Source organism: Miscanthus floridulus, chromosome 5 (genome assembly GCF_019320115.1).
Source record: "Miscanthus floridulus cultivar M001 chromosome 5, ASM1932011v1, whole genome shotgun sequence".
NCBI lineage: Eukaryota > Viridiplantae > Streptophyta > Magnoliopsida > Poales > Poaceae > Miscanthus > Miscanthus floridulus.
Window position 1 is genome coordinate 132,157,259 of NC_089584.1, and position 22,789 is coordinate 132,180,047.

General features: G+C 45.5%; 2 protein-coding genes, 1 long non-coding RNA gene and 1 other non-coding gene across 16 annotated transcripts; 2 read left to right on the forward strand and 2 right to left on the reverse strand.

Annotated features, from left to right (window-relative positions):
* Positions 1–4,356: 4,356 nt before the first annotated feature.
* LOC136453650 (photosystem II 22 kDa protein 1, chloroplastic-like) lies at positions 4,357–6,572 on the reverse strand. The gene is made up of 4 exons (XM_066454209.1): positions 6,233–6,572; positions 5,955–6,074; positions 4,936–5,179; positions 4,357–4,817 (listed from the first exon to the last, which is right to left on the reverse strand). Exons 1-4 carry the CDS (start codon positions 6,425–6,427, stop codon positions 4,570–4,572), a joined length of 807 nt encoding a protein of 268 aa, XP_066310306.1. The 5' UTR covers positions 6,428–6,572; the 3' UTR covers positions 4,357–4,569.
* Positions 6,573–7,411: 839 nt separating this feature from the next.
* On the forward strand, positions 7,412–7,483 carry TRNAQ-UUG (transfer RNA glutamine (anticodon UUG)). The gene has a single exon. It is a non-coding gene; the product is annotated as a tRNA-Gln (tRNA).
* A 308-nt stretch (positions 7,484–7,791) lies between these two features.
* Positions 7,792–17,292, forward strand: LOC136450817 (uncharacterized). 13 transcript variants are annotated; one of them, XR_010758438.1, is made up of 9 exons: positions 7,792–8,167; positions 10,343–10,725; positions 12,570–12,718; positions 13,434–13,547; positions 13,815–13,928; positions 14,071–14,420; positions 16,506–16,585; positions 16,678–16,931; positions 17,015–17,292. It is a non-coding gene; the product is annotated as an uncharacterized lncRNA (long non-coding RNA). The 13 variants fall into 13 exon arrangements; XR_010758437.1 differs by having other exon boundaries at positions 14,295–14,420; XR_010758445.1 differs by having other exon boundaries at positions 10,343–10,410; positions 10,647–10,755; positions 13,815–14,420.
* Positions 17,293–17,764: 472 nt separating this feature from the next.
* Positions 17,765–22,287, reverse strand: LOC136453651 (uncharacterized). The gene is made up of 3 exons (XM_066454210.1): positions 21,907–22,287; positions 20,812–21,089; positions 17,765–18,249 (listed from the first exon to the last, which is right to left on the reverse strand). The coding sequence occupies exons 1-3, from the start codon at positions 22,160–22,162 to the stop codon at positions 17,947–17,949; spliced, it is 837 nt and encodes a 278-aa protein (XP_066310307.1). The 5' UTR covers positions 22,163–22,287; the 3' UTR covers positions 17,765–17,946.
* Between the last annotated feature and the right edge of the window lie 502 nt (positions 22,288–22,789).

Below are 22,789 nucleotides of genomic sequence, written 5' to 3' on the forward strand. Positions count from 1 at the left end.
GATGGGCCTGCCCTCCAGGCTCCAGAGTTCAGAAAGGGTGACATGTTTTTGGTCATGTATATATAGCTTCATGCAGGCTCGCAGTCGCAGTTTATTGACCACACAGCATATCCTATGATCACGACAGAAGCCCCACACCCCCCAAAAAAAACTAACGTTGGTATCTTGTACTCCGAACTACGGAGTACGTAATTGTGAATATCTGAAGAGAAAGACAGGCTATATGTCCGGTTCATAAGCCCGGGTCACCAATGACTTCGTTTCCTGCAATACTTAGCCTAGCAGGCGACACAGCGATAGCGTACATCTAGGTCGACTCAGATACACAATGACAGATCGAGACCACGATTCGATCCTCGACCGGCACCTCCGGCCAGGAGACCTGACGGAGCCCTGACTGGAAGGTCTGGCCATGGTGGGATCGCAGTCCGACTCCGACCCCGTTCCTCCGACCGAGGATATGCCGGACCTTTGCTCGCCTCTCTTTCCCGACCGACACGGTCGGGGCCGACTGGGAACGACCGACTAGGACGCCTGCTCGGTGTGGACCCGGAGAGCAGGCGGAGCACATAAGGTAAGGCGCTCAAATCAACCGCAATACCGAGGACCATAACCTGTCATGCCCTGCGCACCTACAGAACGGTGCCATCAGGCCATGTCAGACGGACACTATATAGCCTACCAGACGCGTCAGAGCACAAAAGCGCTGTCGTTTGTTGTCCCAGACGAACACTGTGCAGCTTGCCAGATACAGCAGGTCATGAACAGTAAGGTGGGCGATGGCATGTCGTACCCGACGGCGTGGGCGACAAGACCTGGTAGCACCCATACACACTCTCTCTCTTTCTATCTTTGACTTGTAAGATCATCTCCTTTATCTATAAAAGGGGATATACTCTCTCCTAAAAAGACACAGTCTACACGCTCTCAATAGCGGATAAGTTTGGACACACAGAGCATACGCTCTAATACTTAGCGCATGTTTGAGCATCCGTCACTCTATTCCACTCGGATCAGAGTCCGATCGGGCCTCTAACACCCCACTTCTCATTCCTTACTCGTTTGTAACCCCACAGCAAATTTCGAGCACCTGGGCTCAGGAATAAAATCACCGACCGACTAAAACTGGATGTAGGGCACGTTGCCTGAACCAGTATAAATCCTGTGTCATCGCGTGCTAGGCCACATCCGATCACAACGTACGGTAAAACTATAAATATTTACTGGTCGGCCATATTTCACATCGACACTATGGGCCTCTTTGGCACGGCTTATGCCGGCTTCGGCTTCATCTATTTTGCGTAAATTGAGGCACTGTAGCGTGAAGCCGTTTTGTAAGCTGGGGTTAAAATGAACTAGAAGTCGAGAAAAGCCAGTTTTTCTGGCTTCACCGGCTTTGGCTTCGCCGTTAAAGCTGTTTTGGATGAGCCGTGCCAAAAGGGGCCTATATATCATCAAGTAAAATTGTTAAAGTAAAAGAAAACTACACCTGGAGTAGTTAATAACCAAACCAGGTCATGGGTTGAACGCTGAATGTTGAAACACCAAAGACGCGGGCACAAGTGGAGGGAATAGTAGGATCAAATCGGCACCTGCATTTCATTTCGATCCTTTATTTTCAGAGGTTCTTCGCGGTGAAGGCAGCAACTCCGGGCCGCCATGTGGCCCGGCGGGACCGCCCGGGACGCACGCAAGCGACAGGCGAGAAAGCGCCAGCACCCAGCAGGTAGCCTGCGACGACCAACCTGATGCAGCACGCTGCCGACGTGGCGCATGGCCGGATCCGCATGGCTACAGCTGCCTCATTACATGCCCTCCTGCCCCGGTCACGTACGTCGCCGCGGATTCGTCCCGTCCCCAGCGCGGAGGAGCGGCCAAATCTTTTGGGATAATCCAAGATTAACGCAACGCAGCACACATGACGACGTACGGGGCCACATGCAATCGGTACAAAGCCGTAGCGGTCAGTGTTTAAGCACGGCACACGCACGCACAGGTTGCTGACGCGTACCGACCGATGGTCGTCTGTCTGAACTGATACTTTTGCGTACGTATACGTGTCTAATTAATCAAACCTTTTTCATCAGTCGTCCCGGCCCGCTGATCGCCGAAATAGAAATTGGGTTCGGCTTTTGATCTCGCCGTCATATATTATAGTACGGTCGTACATTTTCTCTGACCTGGAAAGGCCACCCCACCAACGCACGCGTACGTCGGCGTAAAGCGAGATTCATTCGGAATCCGAAAGGCCGGCCCACCGTGCGAATTTCCTGTCAGATCACGGGCTGATTATATACACATGATGAGTACTGCTCTTACCTTGACTAGTCGAGAGAGACTGTTTCAAGGCTTGATTGTTTCGTGCATGCGCCAGCATTGTTGCGGCCCATCCCATGTGATGCCGGGGCCCGCCCGGCGGAAACAACTCGCGTATCCATCCATCCATCCATGTATAGTAAGTACGATTACGATTGCACCGTTCGCTTGTCTTAAAAATAGCTTGTTCGGCTTCTTTTTTTTAGTCAGAACAGTATTTTTTTCTCACAACAATTCAGTAGGAACAGTGTTTTCAGCCAGTTTCAGCCAAATTTTAGACCAGCGAACGGGGCCATGACGGTGCCGTTTTCGACACCAGCGCTAGCTAGCCTCTCCAGTTCCATCGAGAGCGAGCGAGAGAGTTAACGGATCATCCTACAAAACAGTTAAAAAGATGCGAGGAACTCAGGACCACTCTTCCAGTCGTCGTCCTTTGTGCTGCCTTTCCGAACCCTCCACGACACCTCAGTTACTGAAGACGAATTGCATGGTGGACTCGAACGAGATTCCCAACCCCCCCTCAAATCGAAGAGCTAGCTGAAATCCATCCGAAGAATATTGGAAGGGAAGAGCCAATCCCATGGGTACGTTTGGTATATGTTCCCATGCATAATCTCGCAGCTGGGAGTAGCTAATTGGAGCAAGCAGTCCCTTAACCAACCTGGGGGGAAAAGAAGACACCCTTTTAATTTGGCGTGTGGCGTGTGGCGTGGGACGATCTATGCAAAGAAACCCCCATTTCAATTAATTTGGCGGCCCGTCGAAAGCCAGCAACAACCAATGCAAACAGCGAAGCAACAGTTTGGTGGGTGTTTCTATACGAGTAGCTCTCCAAATCCCACTTGCTTGCTTTTGCCTAATTTATCCGTCCCTGGGCTTAATAATTAAAAAAAAGATCCATCAAATCATCGGGGTCTGATTCTATCTGAGACTGCAGCAGCTCCTTTCCTCACCAATCACCATCTTTGGTTGCATCAATAAACAAGGGCAGAATAGCATGTAATGCGTGGGCTGTGGTTTGCATCTCGATCTTGTGCTCAGCTTATGCATGGCATGATTAATTCAGCAGGGCCCCTCCTTTTGGCAGCCTGGTCTAGACTCTACAGAGCCCACTTTGAGCTGTGCTATGACTAGTTCTTCCTCATAGATAGGAGTCCATGATGATTTGCAGCACTAAGCTGCAAGAACTCACTGACTCGTGGAGCCGGTGAAGGAGACCGTTGGTGCCTATTATGCGTTCCGTAGATGCGTCGTCTTGCCGACGAGGAAATGAGCCTAGTGCGCACGCTTACGTGGGTATGTGCCGTGCCAGACAGGTAACGAACGGTCCATGTGCCTGTGTCGGGTCGATGGCTGGCACAGTACCAGTACAGGAATGGAGATGGCAATTGCATGGCGTTCCGCCGTTTCGGTGGTTTACCTGTAACCGTAATACCGCAGTACTAGGAGTATACTCCAGGAATTAGGATAGGGCTACTTGTACTACTAATTGGGCTTAAAGGTTAGGCGATCAGATATTAGGCCCAAGGCCCGTGTGATGTGGGATCTCAAAAGTTGTCATCCTAGCTATTGCTTTGGGCTCAAATCACACTCCCGGGCTCCCGGCCTACCAGTCCATACACACACAAGTGGGTGGGCCCATTTATATCTGAACTTCGTCGTTAGCCATAATCACCTTGCCCGGCAAAAGTTAGGCCTTGAGCTTTCGATCACTTTTAGATTACTAGTTTTTATATTTTCTAAAAGTTAAACAACTCTCATAAGTCAAAAGCTCGCTGTAGTGAGCTCCAGGCTTTTAGCTTCCGTGAGTTTTTTTTTTTTTTTGAAAGTCCAAAAGCTAAGATCAAAAGCTCCCAAAAAGTCTAAACAAACAGGCCCAAACGGAAATGGAGTAGAGTTACAGAAGAGAGCGCCTAAGAGAAATGCAGTTCAGTACCGAAGGTCAGTGTGATTTATACCGATGGTTGGCCGGTGATCTCTCGAACTAAACAAGATCTAGTCTAGGAGAACATGTGCTCCCTCCATCCATGCATCTCAAGCTAGAATAACACTTTCTTGCAAGCATTGCATATTAGCTAACATAAGCTCTTGTTTCTACAAGACAACCCAACACGACACCCTACCTTTCGAGGTCTCATCACGCTTACTAATACACAACAAAGCACGTACGCACACGCACTGATCGATCAATCACAGGTAACCCAAGCGCACACTACTCATCACTCATCATGTTCGAGGCCAACATCGATCAGCCTACTCTTCTTCGCCTTCGCCGATGATGAACCTGCCGTTGCCGGGGTTGATGGCGGCGACGAAGAAGAAGAGGACGTTGAAGATGACGAGCGGCTCGATCTCGTTGATGGGCACCCCCGTCTCGATGTTGAGCTGCGCCAGCGCGCCCTTCCCCGTGATGATCTCGCCGATGATGGAGAAGGCCACGCCCAGCTGCGCTAGCCGCCCCACGAACAGCTCGTTCGACTTGGTGAACCCAAACAGCGGCCCTGCATCGCATGCACCGCAGGCACCACCATTAAATAAAAAAAATGTTCAAATCAACGATCAAGAGATAGCTGCATGCGAAAGTGTCGTGAGCAGTTCTTTTTTCTTTTTCTTTTTTACCTCCCTCGCTGAGGCCGAGGGCGCCGCGGAAGCCCTTGCCGGGTTGGATGACGGCCTTGTCCAGGCCGGTGACGTCCTCGTCGACGAACCTACCACGGTCCCCGAGAGCGCCGATGGCGCCAAGGAGGGTGAAGAGGATGAAGAAGAGGAGCAGGGGCTCCGCCTCATAGATGGGGATGCCCGTCTCCAGGTTCAGCTGGGCAAGGATGCCTTTCCCGGTGATGGCCTCTCCAAGTAGCGATGCCTGCCATGCATGTTCAAGACTAGTGTCAATAAATCCTCGTTTCAACTGACAATACTCCATAATACATACACGAGTAGCTGTCCATAACAAGATAATGCATGAATTAGACAATCTATAATTTATTTATTTTGGGAGACTGCTAACTAGCAGGAGTAATTGAGTAATTTATTTTGGGTTCAAATTAAGTGAGTAAATCTTTTATTTTGACCGTTAGCGATTTTCTTCCACCCATCACTCCTCTTTTTCCCTACTGAATTTTCATCTAGAGCTGAAACTCAGCTGCTACTTAGCAGCCATGTTCCCATGAGGAAACGAGAACGGGAACTTGAGTGTTATTTTATAACGTGGGAACCCCAAAACGTGGAACGTGGTCATGCTTCCGTTCGTAACAGCTACCACCGTATCCTGCTACGGCAGCAGTAGTAGCTATCACAAAAATTGAATGGCTATGCTTTATTGCCAAAGCTATATATTGTTTTTTTTCTAATACAATACCATAGATGGATGGTGTGCACTACTCTAATTATTTTGGTCAATATGAAAGATATCGCCTCTGTTAACTCTAAAAGATATACTCTCTCCATTTTTAAATGTAATGTTTAAGACATGCTAATTAGCTAATAAAGCTAACTAGCTTATTCTAAACGTCATATATATTTAAATACGGAGAGTATATAAGAACATTTTTTTCTACTACTTCCTAAGCGTGCATGAATACACTCCATCCAGATGCAGCTGCAAAACATGGGCGTCAGTGTCTTCTAAATATACTCACGGCAAAGCCAAGCATGGCGACACGGCCGACGAACAGCTCGTTCTCCTTGGTGAAACCGATCCCGCCGGACGTGCCGAAGATACCATCCTCGACCTTCGGCTCGGGCTTGGGCGCAGCAGCCTGTACAACAAAGGATTGACACCATCATATACACATACACATGAGTACATGACAGAGGAACAACAGAATAAAACTAGGAGCATGCGTGCGTGGACACAGCATGCACACGGCACAGCACCAATAGTGTACGTGCTGCTAGATAGCCACGGTCCACGGACCTTCTTCGACGGCGCGGTCTTGACCTTGGATTTGCCGAACAGGGCGAGGGTCTTCACGGAGACGGACTTGGAGTGCCTGTAGCCCGACGACGACGGCAGCGGTAGCCGCGGGTATGGCGCCGGCCGGCCGGCCTGCAGCGACGGCAGCGCGCGGCCGCCGTTGACGCTGGTCGACATGAGCATGGACTGCGCCATATGTGCCCACGAACACAAACACAGAGAAAGAGAGGAATGCGCAGCAGCCACTCGCGCGCGCTGAGGATCGAAGCTGTGTACTCGTAGTCGTAGGCGAGCGCGCGGCTGCGGGCTGCGTGGTCGTGGGCTCCTTTGCCTACTGGCTCCGAGGCCGCGTGTCCCGTTCTTATGAATGAATGGGGGTCACAGGCGCGGGCAGCGTGAAGCTGGAGTGGCGCCAACTGGAGGTGTCGATTGGCGACTGGCTAGCGGCGAGGCGGAGGATAGGGTGCGCCTGTGCGGGATGGGTTGCCAGGAGGCCACGTCGCCGAGAATCCAATCTATGGCCGCGCCGCGCCGTCCGAGGCCAGGGAGCCCAGGAGCCAGTGTGTGCGGCTCCTGCGGTCTCCGGCCGCACGTACGGCCGGAGACGCGTTGGGCGTCGTCAGGCGTGCAACGAACTGATGGCGCCGGTCGATCGGTGAGACACACGCGTCAGGCAAAAAGTGTTCTGTTCTGTCCCTCCAGCCTTGAGGCATGTGCTGAGTTGCAAGGACTGCATTCTACTGTCTGTTAGTGACGGTTATCATGTATGGAGCAGGTAGCATCGTGCTCTTTTCGTTTCTCTCTAAGTAGATGAATTGGATCTTGCTACGAAATTTCAACTTTCACTGCTAGTATATTTTTGTATCTGAGGTTCTGAACCTTGAAGATCTATTTTGAAGGAAAACTTTTCACCAAGTAAAAAGCCCGCTGTGGCAATGTTGCTGTAAGTTAGATTTATTTTCCTTCCCTTCGCAAAAAAAGATGGATTTATTTCATAGCGGTGCATCACGCCGTTTCGTGTGCAACAGAATTACAAGGAATTCGTCGGATATTCCCGTGTTCCATTCTGTTCCGTCTAGAGCAAATGGTTTCGGACCAATGGAAATTGGGTTTCGTTCCATGTGCTGGTTCTCCATGATAGAGATAAATATCACGATCAGCACATCAGTCTCAACAAGTGGTTCCATAGTGTAGTGGTTAGCACTTCAGACTTTGAATCTGGCGACCTGGGTTCGAATCCCGGTGGAACCTTTATTTTGAATTTTTTTTTTCGCTGTGGGCCAACAAAAGACACGTCAAAATGAAAATAGCATAAGATCCATATTTAAAAGCCAAAAAGATGGCCAGCTCCTCGACCGGAGCCACCCTCCACGTCGCCCCAGATCTTCGCACACGTTAGATCTTGTGATGGACGGTCCAGATCGCTTGGAGCGGATTTGATGGGAAGCGGCTGCACGTGCTTCTCCTACAATTCTTCTGCTTCTATTCAGCTTCTCCGGCTTCTCGTCCGAATCCAGCGAAACAAATATATACCCAGCTTCTGCTTCTCCTTCCGACGCTTCTTCTCTCCCCCTCCACTCTCTCCTCTTCGCTCTCTCTCTCCCGACCTCTCCCAACGCGGCTAGGGCAACGGCCACCTGCGCGAGCGGGCCGCGGCAGCGGCCGCCCTCCTCCTCCCCCGGCGTGCTGGCTGTGCCAGCACTGCCGGCTCACTGCTCCAGGCGCTGGCGGGGCGCGACGGTGCTCCCGGCCTGCGGCACGGCGCCGTGCGTGGCCACCGGCCGTCGTTGTCCCCAGCCACGGCGCGGCGCGATCGGGCCCCGACGGCGGCTGGCCGCTGGCGTGGGTGCCCCCAGCGTTGCCTCCTCCCGGCGGTCCGCGTGCGCTCGACGAAACCCTAGCGGCGGCGGCTCAGATCGGCGGTTGCATCTGCCGGTACGTCACCGTCTTCTTCTCCTACTTCCTCCCATGCCTCCTCCTCCAGATCCCCTCTCCCCAGTCCGATGTCGGCGCCGTGCAGCGAACGAGCTTGGCCCCGTGAGGCCCGCTCGCTTCACCTCCCCTCGCTCCGCCTTTTCCTCTAGGCCCCGACATACGGGTGGAAAGAGCCATCCTCCTGGACCTCTCCCTGGCAGGGCCGACCATGTGGTGGTTTGAGGAGGCGGAACGGCCGAACAGCGCTGTGGCGCGGGGCGGGTGTGTTCATCTCATTTATGCTTTTAATTGATGCGTTTTTAGATTGATTTGGTCGATCTACATTTGATTTGGTGAATCTGTATTTTATTTTGGTGGATTGCAGTTTGGTAACCGATTTGGCTCCTGCTGCACCGTGCTGCTTGGTCTCCTCTCCTTGCCTGAGGGCAATCCTCCATTTAGAACCTCCGTAGTCTGCAGTCTCCGACCTGTGCTGTGCGTTCTGGCTGCGACCATCGCATTTCTGCAGTGTCCTGTACCCAAATCAGCACCTATGTATGCGCCTTTGTGAGATTTTAGAAAGTAATGTTGTAAATTTGCTAGGGTCTGCTCATTAGCTATTCAAACCACAGTGCTTCAAATGAAATTAGGCTCATTATTTGATCATTGTTAACCACAAATAGAAGTACGACTATCAGGCTAAAAAATTCCTTTTCCCGCTATAAAAAAGGACCATCTGCTTAGCATACTAATACTATCTAGGATATGTTAATTTTAGTGTCTGCAATTCTAGCTTCAATGCATTTTTTTATTAGAAGTTGTCCTGAATGTAAAGCTTCAGGGAAAAAAAATAGTGGCTTAGTATCCCAGAGGAAGCACAATGTTCTTAAAAGTGACAATTGTCTTGCTGAATTCTGCCGCAATGTCCTAACTTGGTGTTTCTCTCACATGGTTAGTAGTTTTGGTCTTGTCCTGCTACCATTCTTCTATGGTCTTTCCTGAGCTGACAGATGTTTCCTATGAATCATGTGTCTGAATTGCTAATATGTCCATGCTTTGGTTGCCATGTAATGAAAATAGATCTCTTTGTTCCGTCTCTGCGGATCCATGGCATTAGCAAAGCATTATTCTCCCTTTTATGTTACAAAACCCATTAGCTCCTGAGATAGAAGCCGTGTCCACATCGGCAGAAATTTTTTTGACCGTTAGATCTCCCGATCCGACGGCCCAGGCCCCCAGCAAGAATTTTCTAGAATCGGCTTCGGATTACACTGTGGGCTTTCTCCAGCTTCTCCACAGATTTCTTGTGTTACGACCGTTCCCTCCTAGCTTCTCTACAGAATCATAGTCAGGATTCCAGCTTCTTCCGTCCTCGGCCCATACTCTTCCCGATGTTTCTCTTCCCGACCCCGACGTCTTCCCGCACCACGGCGCCTAGGCCGCTCCCGACGGTGCTGGGGCCCGGCAGGCATGCCGCGACGCCGGGGGAGAGGGAGAGGAGAGCCGCACGGCGCGCTGCCTGGGCGACGGCGCAGCCGGTTTGGTGCACGGCGGCGCGCGTGGACCCCGGCGGCAGCCGTCCCCACCATGGCACTACGCTAGCAGGCACCACCGGTGGCTGCCGGCGTGGCTTCCCCACGGCGCTGACTGCTCCCGCTGGTCCGCATGTGCTCCACGAAACCCTAACTCCCTGTGCTTGACGACCGCGAGCTGCTCCTGGCGACGCGACCGCTCGGATCCTCAGCATTGGACTGTTAACAAGTAATGTGGTCATTGAATTATTGGTCTCACAACAAATTCTGTACAGTTAGTCAGTCTGCTAATGGTCTGTAGTGGATCTTGTGTAGGTGCAATTTTTGCCTGACTATGGTGTATAAAATCGACTATTCAATTCTTCTGCTTTTATTTCAAATTCATTTTTTGTTCCCGATATATCTAAATATCTGCCAACTTTTGATTGTAGGTGTGTTCCCAAGTTTATGAATTTTGAAACTTTGATTTCACATTGAGGCAGTTCATGTACACTTTTTTTATTGCACTATGCGATGTGCAACCGAATAAGACCTAAAATGAATAGCGTAGAGCATCGACCTGGCTCCATCTGTTCTAGCACCAGTTAATACATGATTTTATTTGTTCTGACTAATTTTATGTGTTCCGCCTAATTTATGTAATTGTTTTTTTATGTGTGCACAGGTTGTGCTGAATCTGCTTCCTTTGCAAAGCACTGTTGCTGCAAGTATACATATATGTGTTGAGCCTTTGTAAATATGCCCATTTATTGCTGAATGTTAAATAGCTATTGCACTTATTTGGGGACTTTTATACCATACACAGTACTGTGAATTTTTCATGTTGTCCCATTGTAACACATTATGATAGGATAGTTCCTGCGATTAATTGGTTCAGAGCCTTTTGAAACCAATTTTTCTGATAGTCTGCTACTTTTTCTTTTTTATCATTTTCGACTGACCCTCCTCCCTTTAAAATATGATGTCAGATGAAAACAGTGCAGACTAAAAGGTGTCCGCGGAGAAAACTGTGCTAGGGACGGCAAGCACAAGGTGATTGATTTACAGGTTGGCAACTTGCTTAATGCCTCATTTGTAGTAAGGAATGCTTCTTTTCAATGCATGGTGTTCATACTAAGTACAAAAAATTCAGTCTCATGTCATCTAACAGTGGGGGCTTCCCCTGCTGTTTTCCTGGTTAGAAAAAAAAGGGTTCTGTTTTGATTCCTTATATTGATCTAAGTTACCTTATGTTACCAGAATAGGATGTTGTTTGACTACTTTGTGAGATTTTAAAAAGTAATGTTGTAAATTTGCTAGGGTCTGCTCATTAGCTATTCAAACCACAGTGCTTCAAATGAAATTAGGCTCATTATTTGATCATTGTTAACCACAAATAGAAGTACGACTATCAGGCTAAAAAAAATCCTTTTCCCGCTATAAAAAAGGACCATCTGCTTAGCATACTAATACTATCTAGGATATGTTAATTTTTGTGTCTGCAATTCTAGCTTCAATGCATTTTTTTATTAGAAGTCCTGAATGTAAAGCTACAGGGAAAAAAATAGTGGCTTAGTATCCCAGAGGAAGCACAATGTTCTTAAAAGTGACAATTGTCTTGCTGAATTCTGCCGCAATGTCCTAACTTGGTGTTTCTCTCACATGGTTAGTAGTTTTGGTCTTGTCCTGCTACCATTCTTCTATGGTCTTTCCTGACCTGACAGATGTTTCCTATGAATCATGTGTCTGAATTGCTAATATGTCCATGCTTTGGTTGCCATGTAATGAAAATAGATCTCTTTGTTCCGTCTCTGCGGATCCATGGCATTAGCAAAGCATTATTCTCCCTTTTATGTTGCAAAGTGATCTTTCAACAACAACAACAACAACAAAGCCTTTAAATCCCAAACAAGTTGGGGTAGGCTAGAGTTGAAACCCAGCAGAAGCAATCAAGGTTTAGGCACGTGAATAGTTGTTTTCCAAGCACTCCTATCTAAGGCTAAGTCTTTGGGTATATTTCATCCTTTCAAGTCTCCTTTTATTGCCTCTACCCAAGTCAACTTCGGTCTTCCTCTGCCTCTCTTCACGTTACTATCCTGGCTTAGGATTCCACTACGCACCGGTGTGGATTTTGTACTACATATGTTGGATTATTGATGCAATACTTTGCTTGTTACGCAATAAAGTGTTAGTCCATACTTAGTTCATCAGACGACCTCAAATGGTTAGACCAATTGTTTAAGTTTGAGTTACGCAATTACATGCTTTCCAGTCGACTTTGAGCCTAAAATAAATTGTTACTACTTAAATAATTAGCCAATCCTTCTGCAACCAAACAGTTCTGTATGAACTGCTAATTTAGCAATGCAATTTTAGGGCTCTGCAGCCTCGACTTATTCTTCTTTCTGGTGATGCAAATTTATATCTATTTCTATGCACTGGGTGTGTTTTTCTGGTTGAATGGGCGTCCTAAAGTCACTGCACATGCTTCATAGAGTACCGTTCACATAATCAAAACCAATGATTAATCAGTTCTTAGCTATTTCATTTTTTCCAACACAACAAACAATATTCAGGAATTGACCAGTTGAGTTTTTTTTAATGGATATTGTTTTTACATTTCCAGTGCATACAGAAAAGGCATTAATGCAGACTTGGAATCTCATAAGCCATTGCAGCGTCAAACGAAACATATTTGGATGTCTGGCAAAACATATTTTAACAAGTATAGATCAAAGAAATCTATGCCTAAATTGTATGCATGTATACAAGTTAGTCCAGAAGGGATGCATATGTTTGCTGGATTAGTTTTTAAATTCGGTGCTGAAACTCGAAATGTTCAGAACTCTGCACTGGCGCCATAATTTAGACAAATAATCAGTTATAACTAATCTTAGTTTGTTCCTATACAGTGATGCGCCTCAGAATTTTTCCATGCCTGTATCACTATGTTTTCTCATTTGGGGCTAAAGCAAACTCGGGTTCCAGCTTATGAAAATAAGTTGTTGGTGGTCTGGTGGAGGATTTCGCAACAACGAAGTGAAAAATCCAGAAATGAAAGGTATGTGCTTCTCTCCATTATAATTCTTCACAGGCTCTTATTTCGTAGAGTTCCTGTCAGCGTCACATGGCCTTGTTACGAATTCTCCGTTCTTGAGATCATCAGGTTTTATGCTTTCGGCGCAAGCTAGAATGACATCGTTAATAACATGTCAAGCCCTTGTGAAAAAATCAGCTCTCCAGAAAGTGATTAGTGACACACCTGCTTTTTCACTTCTACACAGTTTTTCTTATTTTGTTATGACCTTCCATTTGCTTGAAATATTACGTGGTTGCATGAAATAGATATCCATAAACAACCCTCAAAGGGACCTTCTTGATCTGGTTGGTACCAAGATTGAGGAGCCTAAGAATGGTTCTAATGTGTTTTAAGGAGTCATGTTCTAATGGTACCTTTTAAAAAAGCGATGAGAATAGCAATTTAAGGTTCTGCCTTACTGCTATGGTAACCTCTAAAAAAACGATGACTTTAGTGCTTTAGGCTTGCGCATTACTGCCTCTGTAACTTATTGCTCAGCAGTATTGCAACTCTTCTGATGTCGTTCACACTTCCAGTGACCACACATTCCATATGTACTTATCCCTATGCAGGAGGCGACTTATAACCCTATTATTGGCCTACTCTACAAAAGCCTAATCTCTAAATTTAATTTGCACAACCTTAGCCGTTTACTTATCAACATCATCAGCCTCACAACATGTTTACATCTGTGCAGACACTTCTAACAATTCCTCAATGGACACCTCAGACGACGACAATCAAGGCTGGGAACGCGGGATTTTTTCCTGTGAATAAGGGTCTTCATAGCTCAATCCGGAATGCGTAAATGGTAAGGGCCTGTTTGGAACGCGGGATTTTTTCCTGTGAAAATGAACTGATTCCTGTAAAATTCCTACGCAATTCCTGTGAAATTCCTGCGTTCCAAACAGGCCCTAGGTGTTATAGCCTCAGAATAAATGTGCTTACACACGAAAATTGTTAGAAGGTGTACGTGTAAGGGTAATTTAACAAATTTCTATCATGAAGGGAAGTACCTTACGGTTTACCACCCTGGCCACTATCAACGACTCACATGACCCCACTTTTAATTCTTTAGGCATTTCTTTGAATAAAGTTGGTACCAACCGTACGGGTGACAACAAGATTGTTTATTTGCTGTCACTTCTCTTTGGATGGAAAGTTACTAGCTGGTGCTGCTCATGAGAAGGAGGTAAAATATTCTTTCAGATCCTACGTCTTGCTCTGTCCTTTGGTTTTTGACCCACACCTCCTCACGGTTCAATGCACTGTTTTGTTACACATGTATTGCTGCACGGGACTGATCATTTCTTGTCTGAGTTGGGCTTTATCAGTTGATGAAGACCAGTGCTATGCCCCTGGGCTTTATCAATACAAGATAATTTCTATGCAGTTATTGTTCCCGAATGGTTAATCAGTGTGCCATATTTTTTTCTTTCCTTCTCAATTCTTGGAATTCCATCTGCCTGTCGTAATATAACTGAGAGCTTTCTCCTGCTCGTAGCTATTTTTTATGGCCTCGCTTTTTATGATCTTATTTTTTTGCCATTTGGTACAGATAGAACAGTTAGCTTTTTTGGACATTCTGCAGCCACTTTCCTCTGATAACACATATCGTGTCCATATTGGAGGTGACAATTTCCAATTTGTATAAATCTCAAAGCTCACTTCCGAAGAATTCAAGGTGAGAATTTCCAATCTGTATAATTCTTAAATTTGATGCTACTTAGCATCATCTGTATACTGCTTGTCTTATTTCAGTAAGCCTTCCGTCCTAGAGTCCAGTTGAAGGTTGTGCCATGGCTTAACCATATCACATATAATAGCACAACCGCACAAATTATGTTCAAATCAAATCTTCTTTGCTCCAAAACTATTTTTCTATGAAAAGGACTGGATTAATCCCAACTAAATCTTAAGAATGTTTAGTTTTCTGATAATAGGTACCTTAGTTTTCATTGACATTTTCATATCACCTCATCGAATGCTTGGTACAACAAAGAGGAATAGAGTGAGCTCAAAGTACACTAGAATTAAAATTACAGTGTGGTTCTCTTTGTCAGATTCGTAGCCTTTATGTCATAGGATTGTAAAATTCACCTCTCCCTGCTCTATATGCACAGTGGTAAACCATGTGTTTCATCATCAAAGATACCCAGTTTAGTATACCTTATAGCATTCAGGCTACAGCTCGTTTGACATATGAGTTGTGCTTTCAGCTCACTTAGCACCATCCAAACCGAGTTGCATAGTTCTGGTGCAATGGTTTTTACTCAACATTTAGGCTACACTTCCTTTGGAAATGTTGGAAGCAAAAAATCAGTACCATGTACAGGGCTTTTAATACAGCACAGTAACACTTGCCAAACCAATCTTAGTCATAGATACTTGGCCAAAGAGGTAATTTCAGCCATGGATGACTCCAAACATAGTGGTCTCAACAAATGCGTTGACAACTCTTTTGCTGTGCATTATGACCTATGTAATTTCAAGGCATGGTCAGCTACTACTCATAGAAGAAGATAAGAGGACTATAGAAAATCTACAGCTACATTCTTGTACTTCTACCATTCATTTATGCTACCCAAATTCCACGTGTATTTCTATTGCAATGCCTATTTTCATGTAGTTCTATCAACCATTTATGCTTACCAATATAGTACGTTCCCAGGCAAGATACTACCACTATGCATTATTACTCGGCTTGTTCGGGTGTTCTTAAAAGCAACACTGCTGCAGCCAAAATTCTCACAGTTCACTATACGAAAAGCAGCTGCTGCTTGTAAATTTCCCATTATATCTGCTGAAATTTCCCATCTTTTTTAGCAATATACTGTCTAAAGATCTATCTTACTCAGGTAAAGTATGAAGTCTATTCTAACATTGACACTAAATAAATTACATATAAGAAAATTACAGCTGTATTGTGGCTACTTGGGGGCAATTGTAGATGAGCACATTCAAATTATTAAGATTTATTGACCTCTGATCCCATAAATAAGCACATACATGATTAGTAGACTATTATTTTATAACTGTAAATGAAGAAAGCTTCAGTACAATAGAAAGATAACTAGCTTTTTAAACATCATGGGGTAGATGTAGAAGAGTTTAGCAGCTCAGATTGTGCAAATGTCTTCAGCTTAGTTTAATCAATATTCCATCTATTTATCCTTCTGTTTATTTGACAATCAAATATATACATGGTCAGCGGGACAATAGGAAGCATGCTGCTAAGCCTTCCAAGTTAGGTGACTGATTAGCTTCCCACATCCACATGTTCAGTTGACCAAATATTAACTGATTTGTTGCAGCTTATTGACATGGCATATTTACATAACGCAGATATAGATGTGCTTGCCTATTGTTAGTCCTGATGATTATAATTACAAATATTTTTTACTCTACACATGGATGTATTGTCTATTAGTCCCTTCTTTTAAAAAATGAAATTGCAGTATAGCACCCATTCGGTATTATAATGACCTTCAAAGGAAAAATGACTGACAGGTTCATACTTGTTTTTCCCCTGTTTTCTATATGGAATTTCCCTTTTTCATTTTAATGTGTTATTTCTACACCTTACCACCCTGAAGCATTTATTTTTAGAGTGCTCCGCACAAACTTTATTTACTGAACCACCCAAACCTTAAATGGCCTTCAGAGGTATTATCCTGTATTTATCGACTTCATCACACAACAAAACAATTCTACTGTTTAGATCTCCATGCTATTTTCCAATCCAATTATGATATGTCTATATTTCTAGGTTGGGCTCCCTTGCTGATCTAGGAGCAACACTTTCTCAATCCTGTAGAGAACACCTTCCAAGTTCAGTTCATCCTTTGGGTGAGTTATCCTCTTCATTTGCCTTTCTTACATGTTATCCTGAGACTGTCATATGAACTTAATTGCTGTTGTGTGGTATTCGTCATGTATAGGCGCTGCTCATTGGTTTCCTGGATGGGTAGGATGACAGCCAGGGGCCTCAAGTCATCGCCCCAACCATCTGGTCAAAACTAATGCCGACCTCACACACCAGTTAATCTCATCTCTTCCAACCGAGTTTAGACAGGCAGCAGCTCATATACCACAGTCACAGGAACTATGCGATCCACTGGACGAACTAACCCTTACCATAGACTACTACCACAAAAACGTGCAAAAGCTGCATGGATACTACGAAACCAACAAGGTACGCTTCTAACATCCAGCTATATGTCCCATCTACTACCGCTACCTCACGTATTCAGAAACAATGGATGCCTATGCTTTCAGCAAAAATACATCTCAACCAGACTGCAGACAGAAACGCCGAGCCTAGCAGGCAACCGCTGGGATTGGATGAATGCAACAGAAGAATGATGTACATCAGCATCATCATGCATCGCCTATCACCAGACCTTCACCAGCACCACCACACATCGACAGCGCTACTACCACCGAAGACAACTATTTGTGTACACCGGCTTAGAGATCAGCTACCGTGTATAGCTTTCCTACTATAAAATACTTATCCCTGTAATATATTTCAATAGACCTGTATAACCTCTGAACGTGCTACCGCGCGAGCGCGCGGAATCGCGCGCCAATCCACTAGTACAATACAGAATGCAGGTCTGCTTACCTTTGTTGGTCCACCCAAAACACGTCAGAATGAATCAGTCCAGGTTTAAGGCAAGAAAATGGGGCAGTACTTGCTCGCAAAAAAAAAGGGGGGGGGGCAGTACTTACTTCCTTCAGTAACTGTAATACAGTAGAGCCAATGCATATAAACAAAAAACACAATATTTGCTTTGCAACAAGAAATTATCAAATATTATAAAGATAAATAAGAGCATTGTAGCCTCACAGGGCCAATCCACAAGTTGCTTCGGGGTTTACTTTAGATGAGGTTTGAGAGTTGGGACCAAAGGGTTTGATACACTACTCTTCTTTCTAATTGCAAAATGTATGTAAATCCGGCATCCAGGTACCCCCTGCATTCTTCTAGTGAACAGTAATATCATACCTACATGGATGCACATACTGGCAACAACCCTTTCTGTAGACATCTTAGCATTAGCACGTGTTGGTATACATAAAGAATGCATACATAAATAGCCTCCAGTGTAGTTGCTAATTAAGACTTAAACATATCTCTGTCCCTATAAGAACGGAACTACAACCTTCTCAAAATTTAGAGTACACCGCCATCAAGAAAGGTGCATTCAATCCTGATGGTTCTGCTGATTTCTTTCTCGTGCGAATGCTTTAAGTAGATCGAGCCCTAGAAATATGTTGAGCAGATTCATTCCTGCCATACCAAGAAGAGCTAGAGGAAGCTCAATGCCCTTCCCAAATTTGTGGGCATCAGCGATGAGCTTATAAGTAATCAAGATATGGCCTATCACCCTTGCTGTCACAAAGGTAGTCCAGTTGAGTACCCATTCCAGCTTCACCACTGTTCTGTTGAAATCCCGAAATCCAACCATCCGCCTCACTTTCCTTACATGCAAAAATATGGAGTGCAGCTGCAATCATAAATTTTGTCAGTTTTCTGCTCTACGAACACAACTTAGTAATTTAGATAAATCACAACAACTACGGGGAACCCTAATAAAATAGTTATCAAGCAAAGGCATCAATTGTTCACAGTGGAAGATGAGATTGACTACTTTTTCTTTGAGAACTTTATTTATATACATGAATGAACAGTTGAACACATCAAAATTCTCTTGCAGCAAAATGAAGAAAGAGCCTGTATTAATTCAACTAAGTTGCCAAAAAAAGGGGTCTAAGATGTATTCACACATGCCACCAATTCAATCTCAATAAAAGCGCTATAGTCAAAACGAAGATGCAACTACGAAGGCCAGTGGTCGAAAGCCTAAGTGGGCAGGCAAAATAGTTACTCCCCCCGTTCTGAAATGTAGGTCACTAGGTCATTTTAATTTTATCTTAAGTCAAACTTCTCTAACTTTGATCAAGTTTCGAGAAAAATGTATTAATATATACAATACCAAAAATAAATGCACTATCAAGACATACCTCATGGTAGATTTAGTGAAAATAATTTGATGTTGTAGATGTTAGTGCAGGTTTATATGAACTTAGTCAAAGTTACGGAAGTTTGACTTAGTACAAAACTAAAACAACTACATTTTGGAACGGGGCAACCATCTTATTTTTTTTTTTTTTTGAACGCAATGGCAGGAGCTCTGCCTTTCAATTAAGTGGGAAAAGATAGTTTATGTACAACCTAATTTAGTCGAGGAAAGGAAAAGAACCTCCCCTTCCCCCCCCCCCCCCCCCCCCCCTGAAGCGTGTAAACCACCCGGCCCGCCGGAGAGGGGTCATCTGCTACCCATAATCGATTGCTCTCTTCCTTTGCTCTATATCATCCTTTATCTTTGATGCCACCTGCAGCACTGTATGTATCTTGTTGTCGAAGATTCTCCTATTTCTTTCTTTCCAAACATTCCAGAAGGTGTAGATTAGTGCCCCGTTCAGCCTCCTACGTTCTGATCTTGGCACTTTCGTCGTCACCTCTTCCCACCATGATCTGATATCGGTGGGTTGCACCTGGGGTTGCTGCTGGATCTGAGGGAAGTTCTCCCACGATAGGATATGATTCCAAACCCCCTTCGCGAAGGGGCAACATAAGCATAGGTGGAGGCCGGTCTCTAAAGGGCCATTGCAGAGCACACATTGTTGATGGTGTGGCCACCCTCTCCTCTGTAGGTTTTGTGCCGTTAGAATTTTATCTTGCACTAAGATCCAGGCAAAAATCTTGCATTTGTTCTCCACATGCGCACTCCAGATCAAGTCTGTGCTGAATGAGGCGAGCGAGCCTCTGAACTGTATCCTGTAGGCCGAGCGGGTGGAGTATTTCCCGTCACCGGTCCACCGCCAGGTGATGGTGTCCTGGGCGCCTTGCTGCAAGTGCACATCTTGTATTCGTATCCAAAGGGACACGAACTCCTCAATGTGGACAGCGGAGGTGATTTTCCTCTGTAGTTTGCGTATCCAATTGTTGTTCCGGAGCTCTTGTTTCACCGTTCGGTTTTTCCTTGAAACTAGGCAAAACAAGTTTGGTGCTAAGTACCTAGGCGCGTGTCCATCGAGCCAGTTTTGGTGCCAAAAACTCGTCTTTGCACCATCCCCCAAAGTTATAACGATTGAGGAGTTGAAGAGGAGACGGTCATCATCAGAGCATGGAAGCTCGTAGCCGTTCCAAGGCTTGTGGTCGTCCATCCATTCCTGCCAAAGCCAACGTAACCGGAGGGCTCTCCCAAATCTATCAAGGTCGATGACACCTAAACCACCCAGATCTTTTGGCCTGGTAACAGTTGGCCAGTTAACCAGGCAGTGTCCACCATTGGCGTTCTCCTCCCCCTTCCATAGGAACGATCTTCTGATTTTGTCAATCTTTTTCTTAGCCCAGGCAGCTAGAGGAAACACAGTGAGGTGGTAGGTTGGCATGGAGGAGAGGACAGATGTTACAAGAGTGAGACGTCCCGCTTTGTTAAGCCATCTTCCTTTCCATTTAGGTAACCTTTGGCCAATACGGTCTATGAGAGGTTGCACGTGTATTTTTTGCAATGCTCTGATGTGTAGCTGCAGGCCCAAATACTTGCAAGGGAAGGTCCCTCTGTGACCGTTGAAGGGTGAGAGGGCTTGGTCTAGATCGACGTCTGCACAGCTGATTGGGTGTACATTGCAGGGTAAAGTGAAATGTCCTATAGTCATATAATCATCTGGGCAACCATATAGAGGGAGAATGCATATAACTTGTATTTCAGGTTCATTGAAACAGAGTTGGGGTTAAAACTGGTGCACACAACTATGTACTGGCTAAGGTTATACTTTGTGACAAAATTACAATAGTTGCCAGTCTGGAGACTCAAAAGCAGACTAGGGTCAATGGCTCAAAAAATTCTATGCCAAGCATTCCCTTTTGCTGTGCATGTGTTTCTTCAATGAAAAGTGAGTAAAAAAGTCAATGCTTGAAAAAGATGATAAAAGAGAAGACATAATTTTATTTCAAGCATGAAAAGTGAATGCATCCCCAGAATGAAAAGAGATAGATGTACCTCGCATACAAGGGAGAGAATTAGGTAGTTGATTGTGACATTCCTATACAGAGCTAGTGTAAAGCAAATGAGTAGGATCAAGTGATGCATGAGAATTCCAGGAATCCATCCACTGTACAGTCGGTAACGGAGCATGTCCAGTTGATCATAGGCAAAGTAGCCACAAGAAAAGCACAGAGCAGAATATGCTCCAATCCAACTGCCACCAAATAGTTCTTCATGCTCAAACATGTTCTCAAGGCCCTTATTACGCCATTGATGGACAAGAACAAAGATAACTGCAAGGGCAATGGCATCAATTCAAAGATGAGCTAATGCAATAGAGCATATGAACAAGCCTAAGATTTAAAGACATGATGTAACTGATGGTGCTTTGTATAACATCTTTAAAGCTTGCACATTATAAGAATGTCTTAAGAAGTGTTAGTGGAAAGTGCCTGTCTGTTAACAAGCCCCATATGAATTGTTATTAGTATCTTTGCACATTAGTTCTTTGCTCCGCCAACCCCAAATTTAAGAGTACTAGAGTAGACAATAGATGTCTGTTAACAAGCCCCATATGCATTGTTATTAGTATCTTCGCACATTAGTTCTTTGCTCCGCCAGCCCCAAATTTAAGAGTACTAGAGTAGACAATAGAATGTGATACAGCTTAAAGGAGCATATATTCGATCGGTTCATCAATACTTTTGACCAAACTTGGCAGCGCATTTGCCTGTAACGCCGTTGTTCTGAACCACGATAACAAGCTACTGTTGGACAATCCTGCGCCAATACGGAATTTCAGTATTCTCGCACAACTTCAACCAAGCCAAGCTCACACCAGACAAACGACATTGCCACCATGGAAGCAGCAAGTGACAAAACCAACAGTAATTAAATCAACGCTGCTCCCGGTCCCCCAGCAAGGAACTCAGACGTTATGTATCACCTGCTTTGTCTATTGTTAATTTTCTGTGCGCTTCTATTTCCCAAACTCGTCTGAAGCTGGAATCGAACTAATCGTATGTTTCCTTGCAGTCGACGCATACCGAGCACCAAAACTAAAAGGTACCAAGGCTGGGGGTTGGGGGAGGCAAGGGGGGAAATCTGTACCGGACACGGAGGTGAGGGAGGAGTGGAGGAGCGATACGGCGGTGTTGACGAAGAGCGGGTCGCGGGAGACCGAGCCGCGGACCGCGGCGTTGGCGGCCTGGAAGAAGGCGAAGCCGGCGGCCACGGGCGCAAGCTCGCGTCGCCCCCGCACGCCGATCTCGAACCCCACAGACACAGCCCAGAGCACTAGTGTCGCCGCGAAGAACGCGCTCGTGTCACCGCCGCCTGCGGCCCCTCCGGCACGGTGGGGCGGCATCGGGTTCGTCGTCCGTCGGCTCGGCGTGGTGCACGGTGAGCCGCACCCCGCACCCGCAACGCTCGCTCGGCTCTACGTACGCGACTACTAGGCCAGTACGCCGGCCTTTGCCTCGACCACTCCAAGTGGGCCCGCACGCTATCAGGCCATTGGGCTGTGAAAGGACGCTGTGACCTGTAATCTCAGCCCAATTATTAGCGATTGCCATGGTGAGACGTGGAGTACTAGTAGGAGTGTAGGACCAGGATCAAACTAATAATTACGAGAATGCGTGGAACTCAACAAGTAGGAAAAGAAATACAGTGTTTAAAATTGACTCCTTAACGTTAATCTCTTCGCGTTCTTCGAATTGAGTCCTTAATGGTAATACACATAAACTCTGGGAATGCAGCTTGTGATGAAGCATTTTTTAATCATAATTTGATGCCAATTGCCAAACGAGATCTGTAATGCCAATTGCCAAACTAGATTCACAAGCCTTTTAATTATATTATATATTGTTATTTTTTCGATCAATATACGTATTATATATTGTTATGAGATTCATACGCTTCTAATGAGCCTTCATCTGTGACCAAAATTATTTCAGACACTGAATCTGGCCCTGACATTCATGAATCACAACCT

Coding starts and splice junctions, on each gene's coding strand:
- LOC136453650 (XM_066454209.1), bottom strand. CDS start 6,427: ATGGCGCAGTCCATGCTCATGTCGACCAGCGTCAACGGCGGCCGCGCG. Junction 6,075..6,232: donor AGACCGCGCCGTCGAAGAAG/GTCCGTGGACCG, acceptor TTTGTTGTACAG/GCTGCTGCGCCCAAGCCCGA. Junction 4,818..4,935: donor CCTCGGCCTCAGCGAGGGAG/GTAAAAAAGAAA, acceptor CATGCGATGCAG/GGCCGCTGTTTGGGTTCACC.
- LOC136453651 (XM_066454210.1), bottom strand. CDS start 22,162: ATGCCGCCCCACCGTGCCGGAGGGGCCGCAGGCGGCGGTGACACGAGC. Junction 21,090..21,906: donor CTCCCTCACCTCCGTGTCCG/GTACAGATTTCC, acceptor TTGCCCTTGCAG/TTATCTTTGTTCTTGTCCAT. Junction 18,250..20,811: donor TTCTCTCCCTTGTATGCGAG/GTACATCTATCT, acceptor TTATGATTGCAG/CTGCACTCCATATTTTTGCA.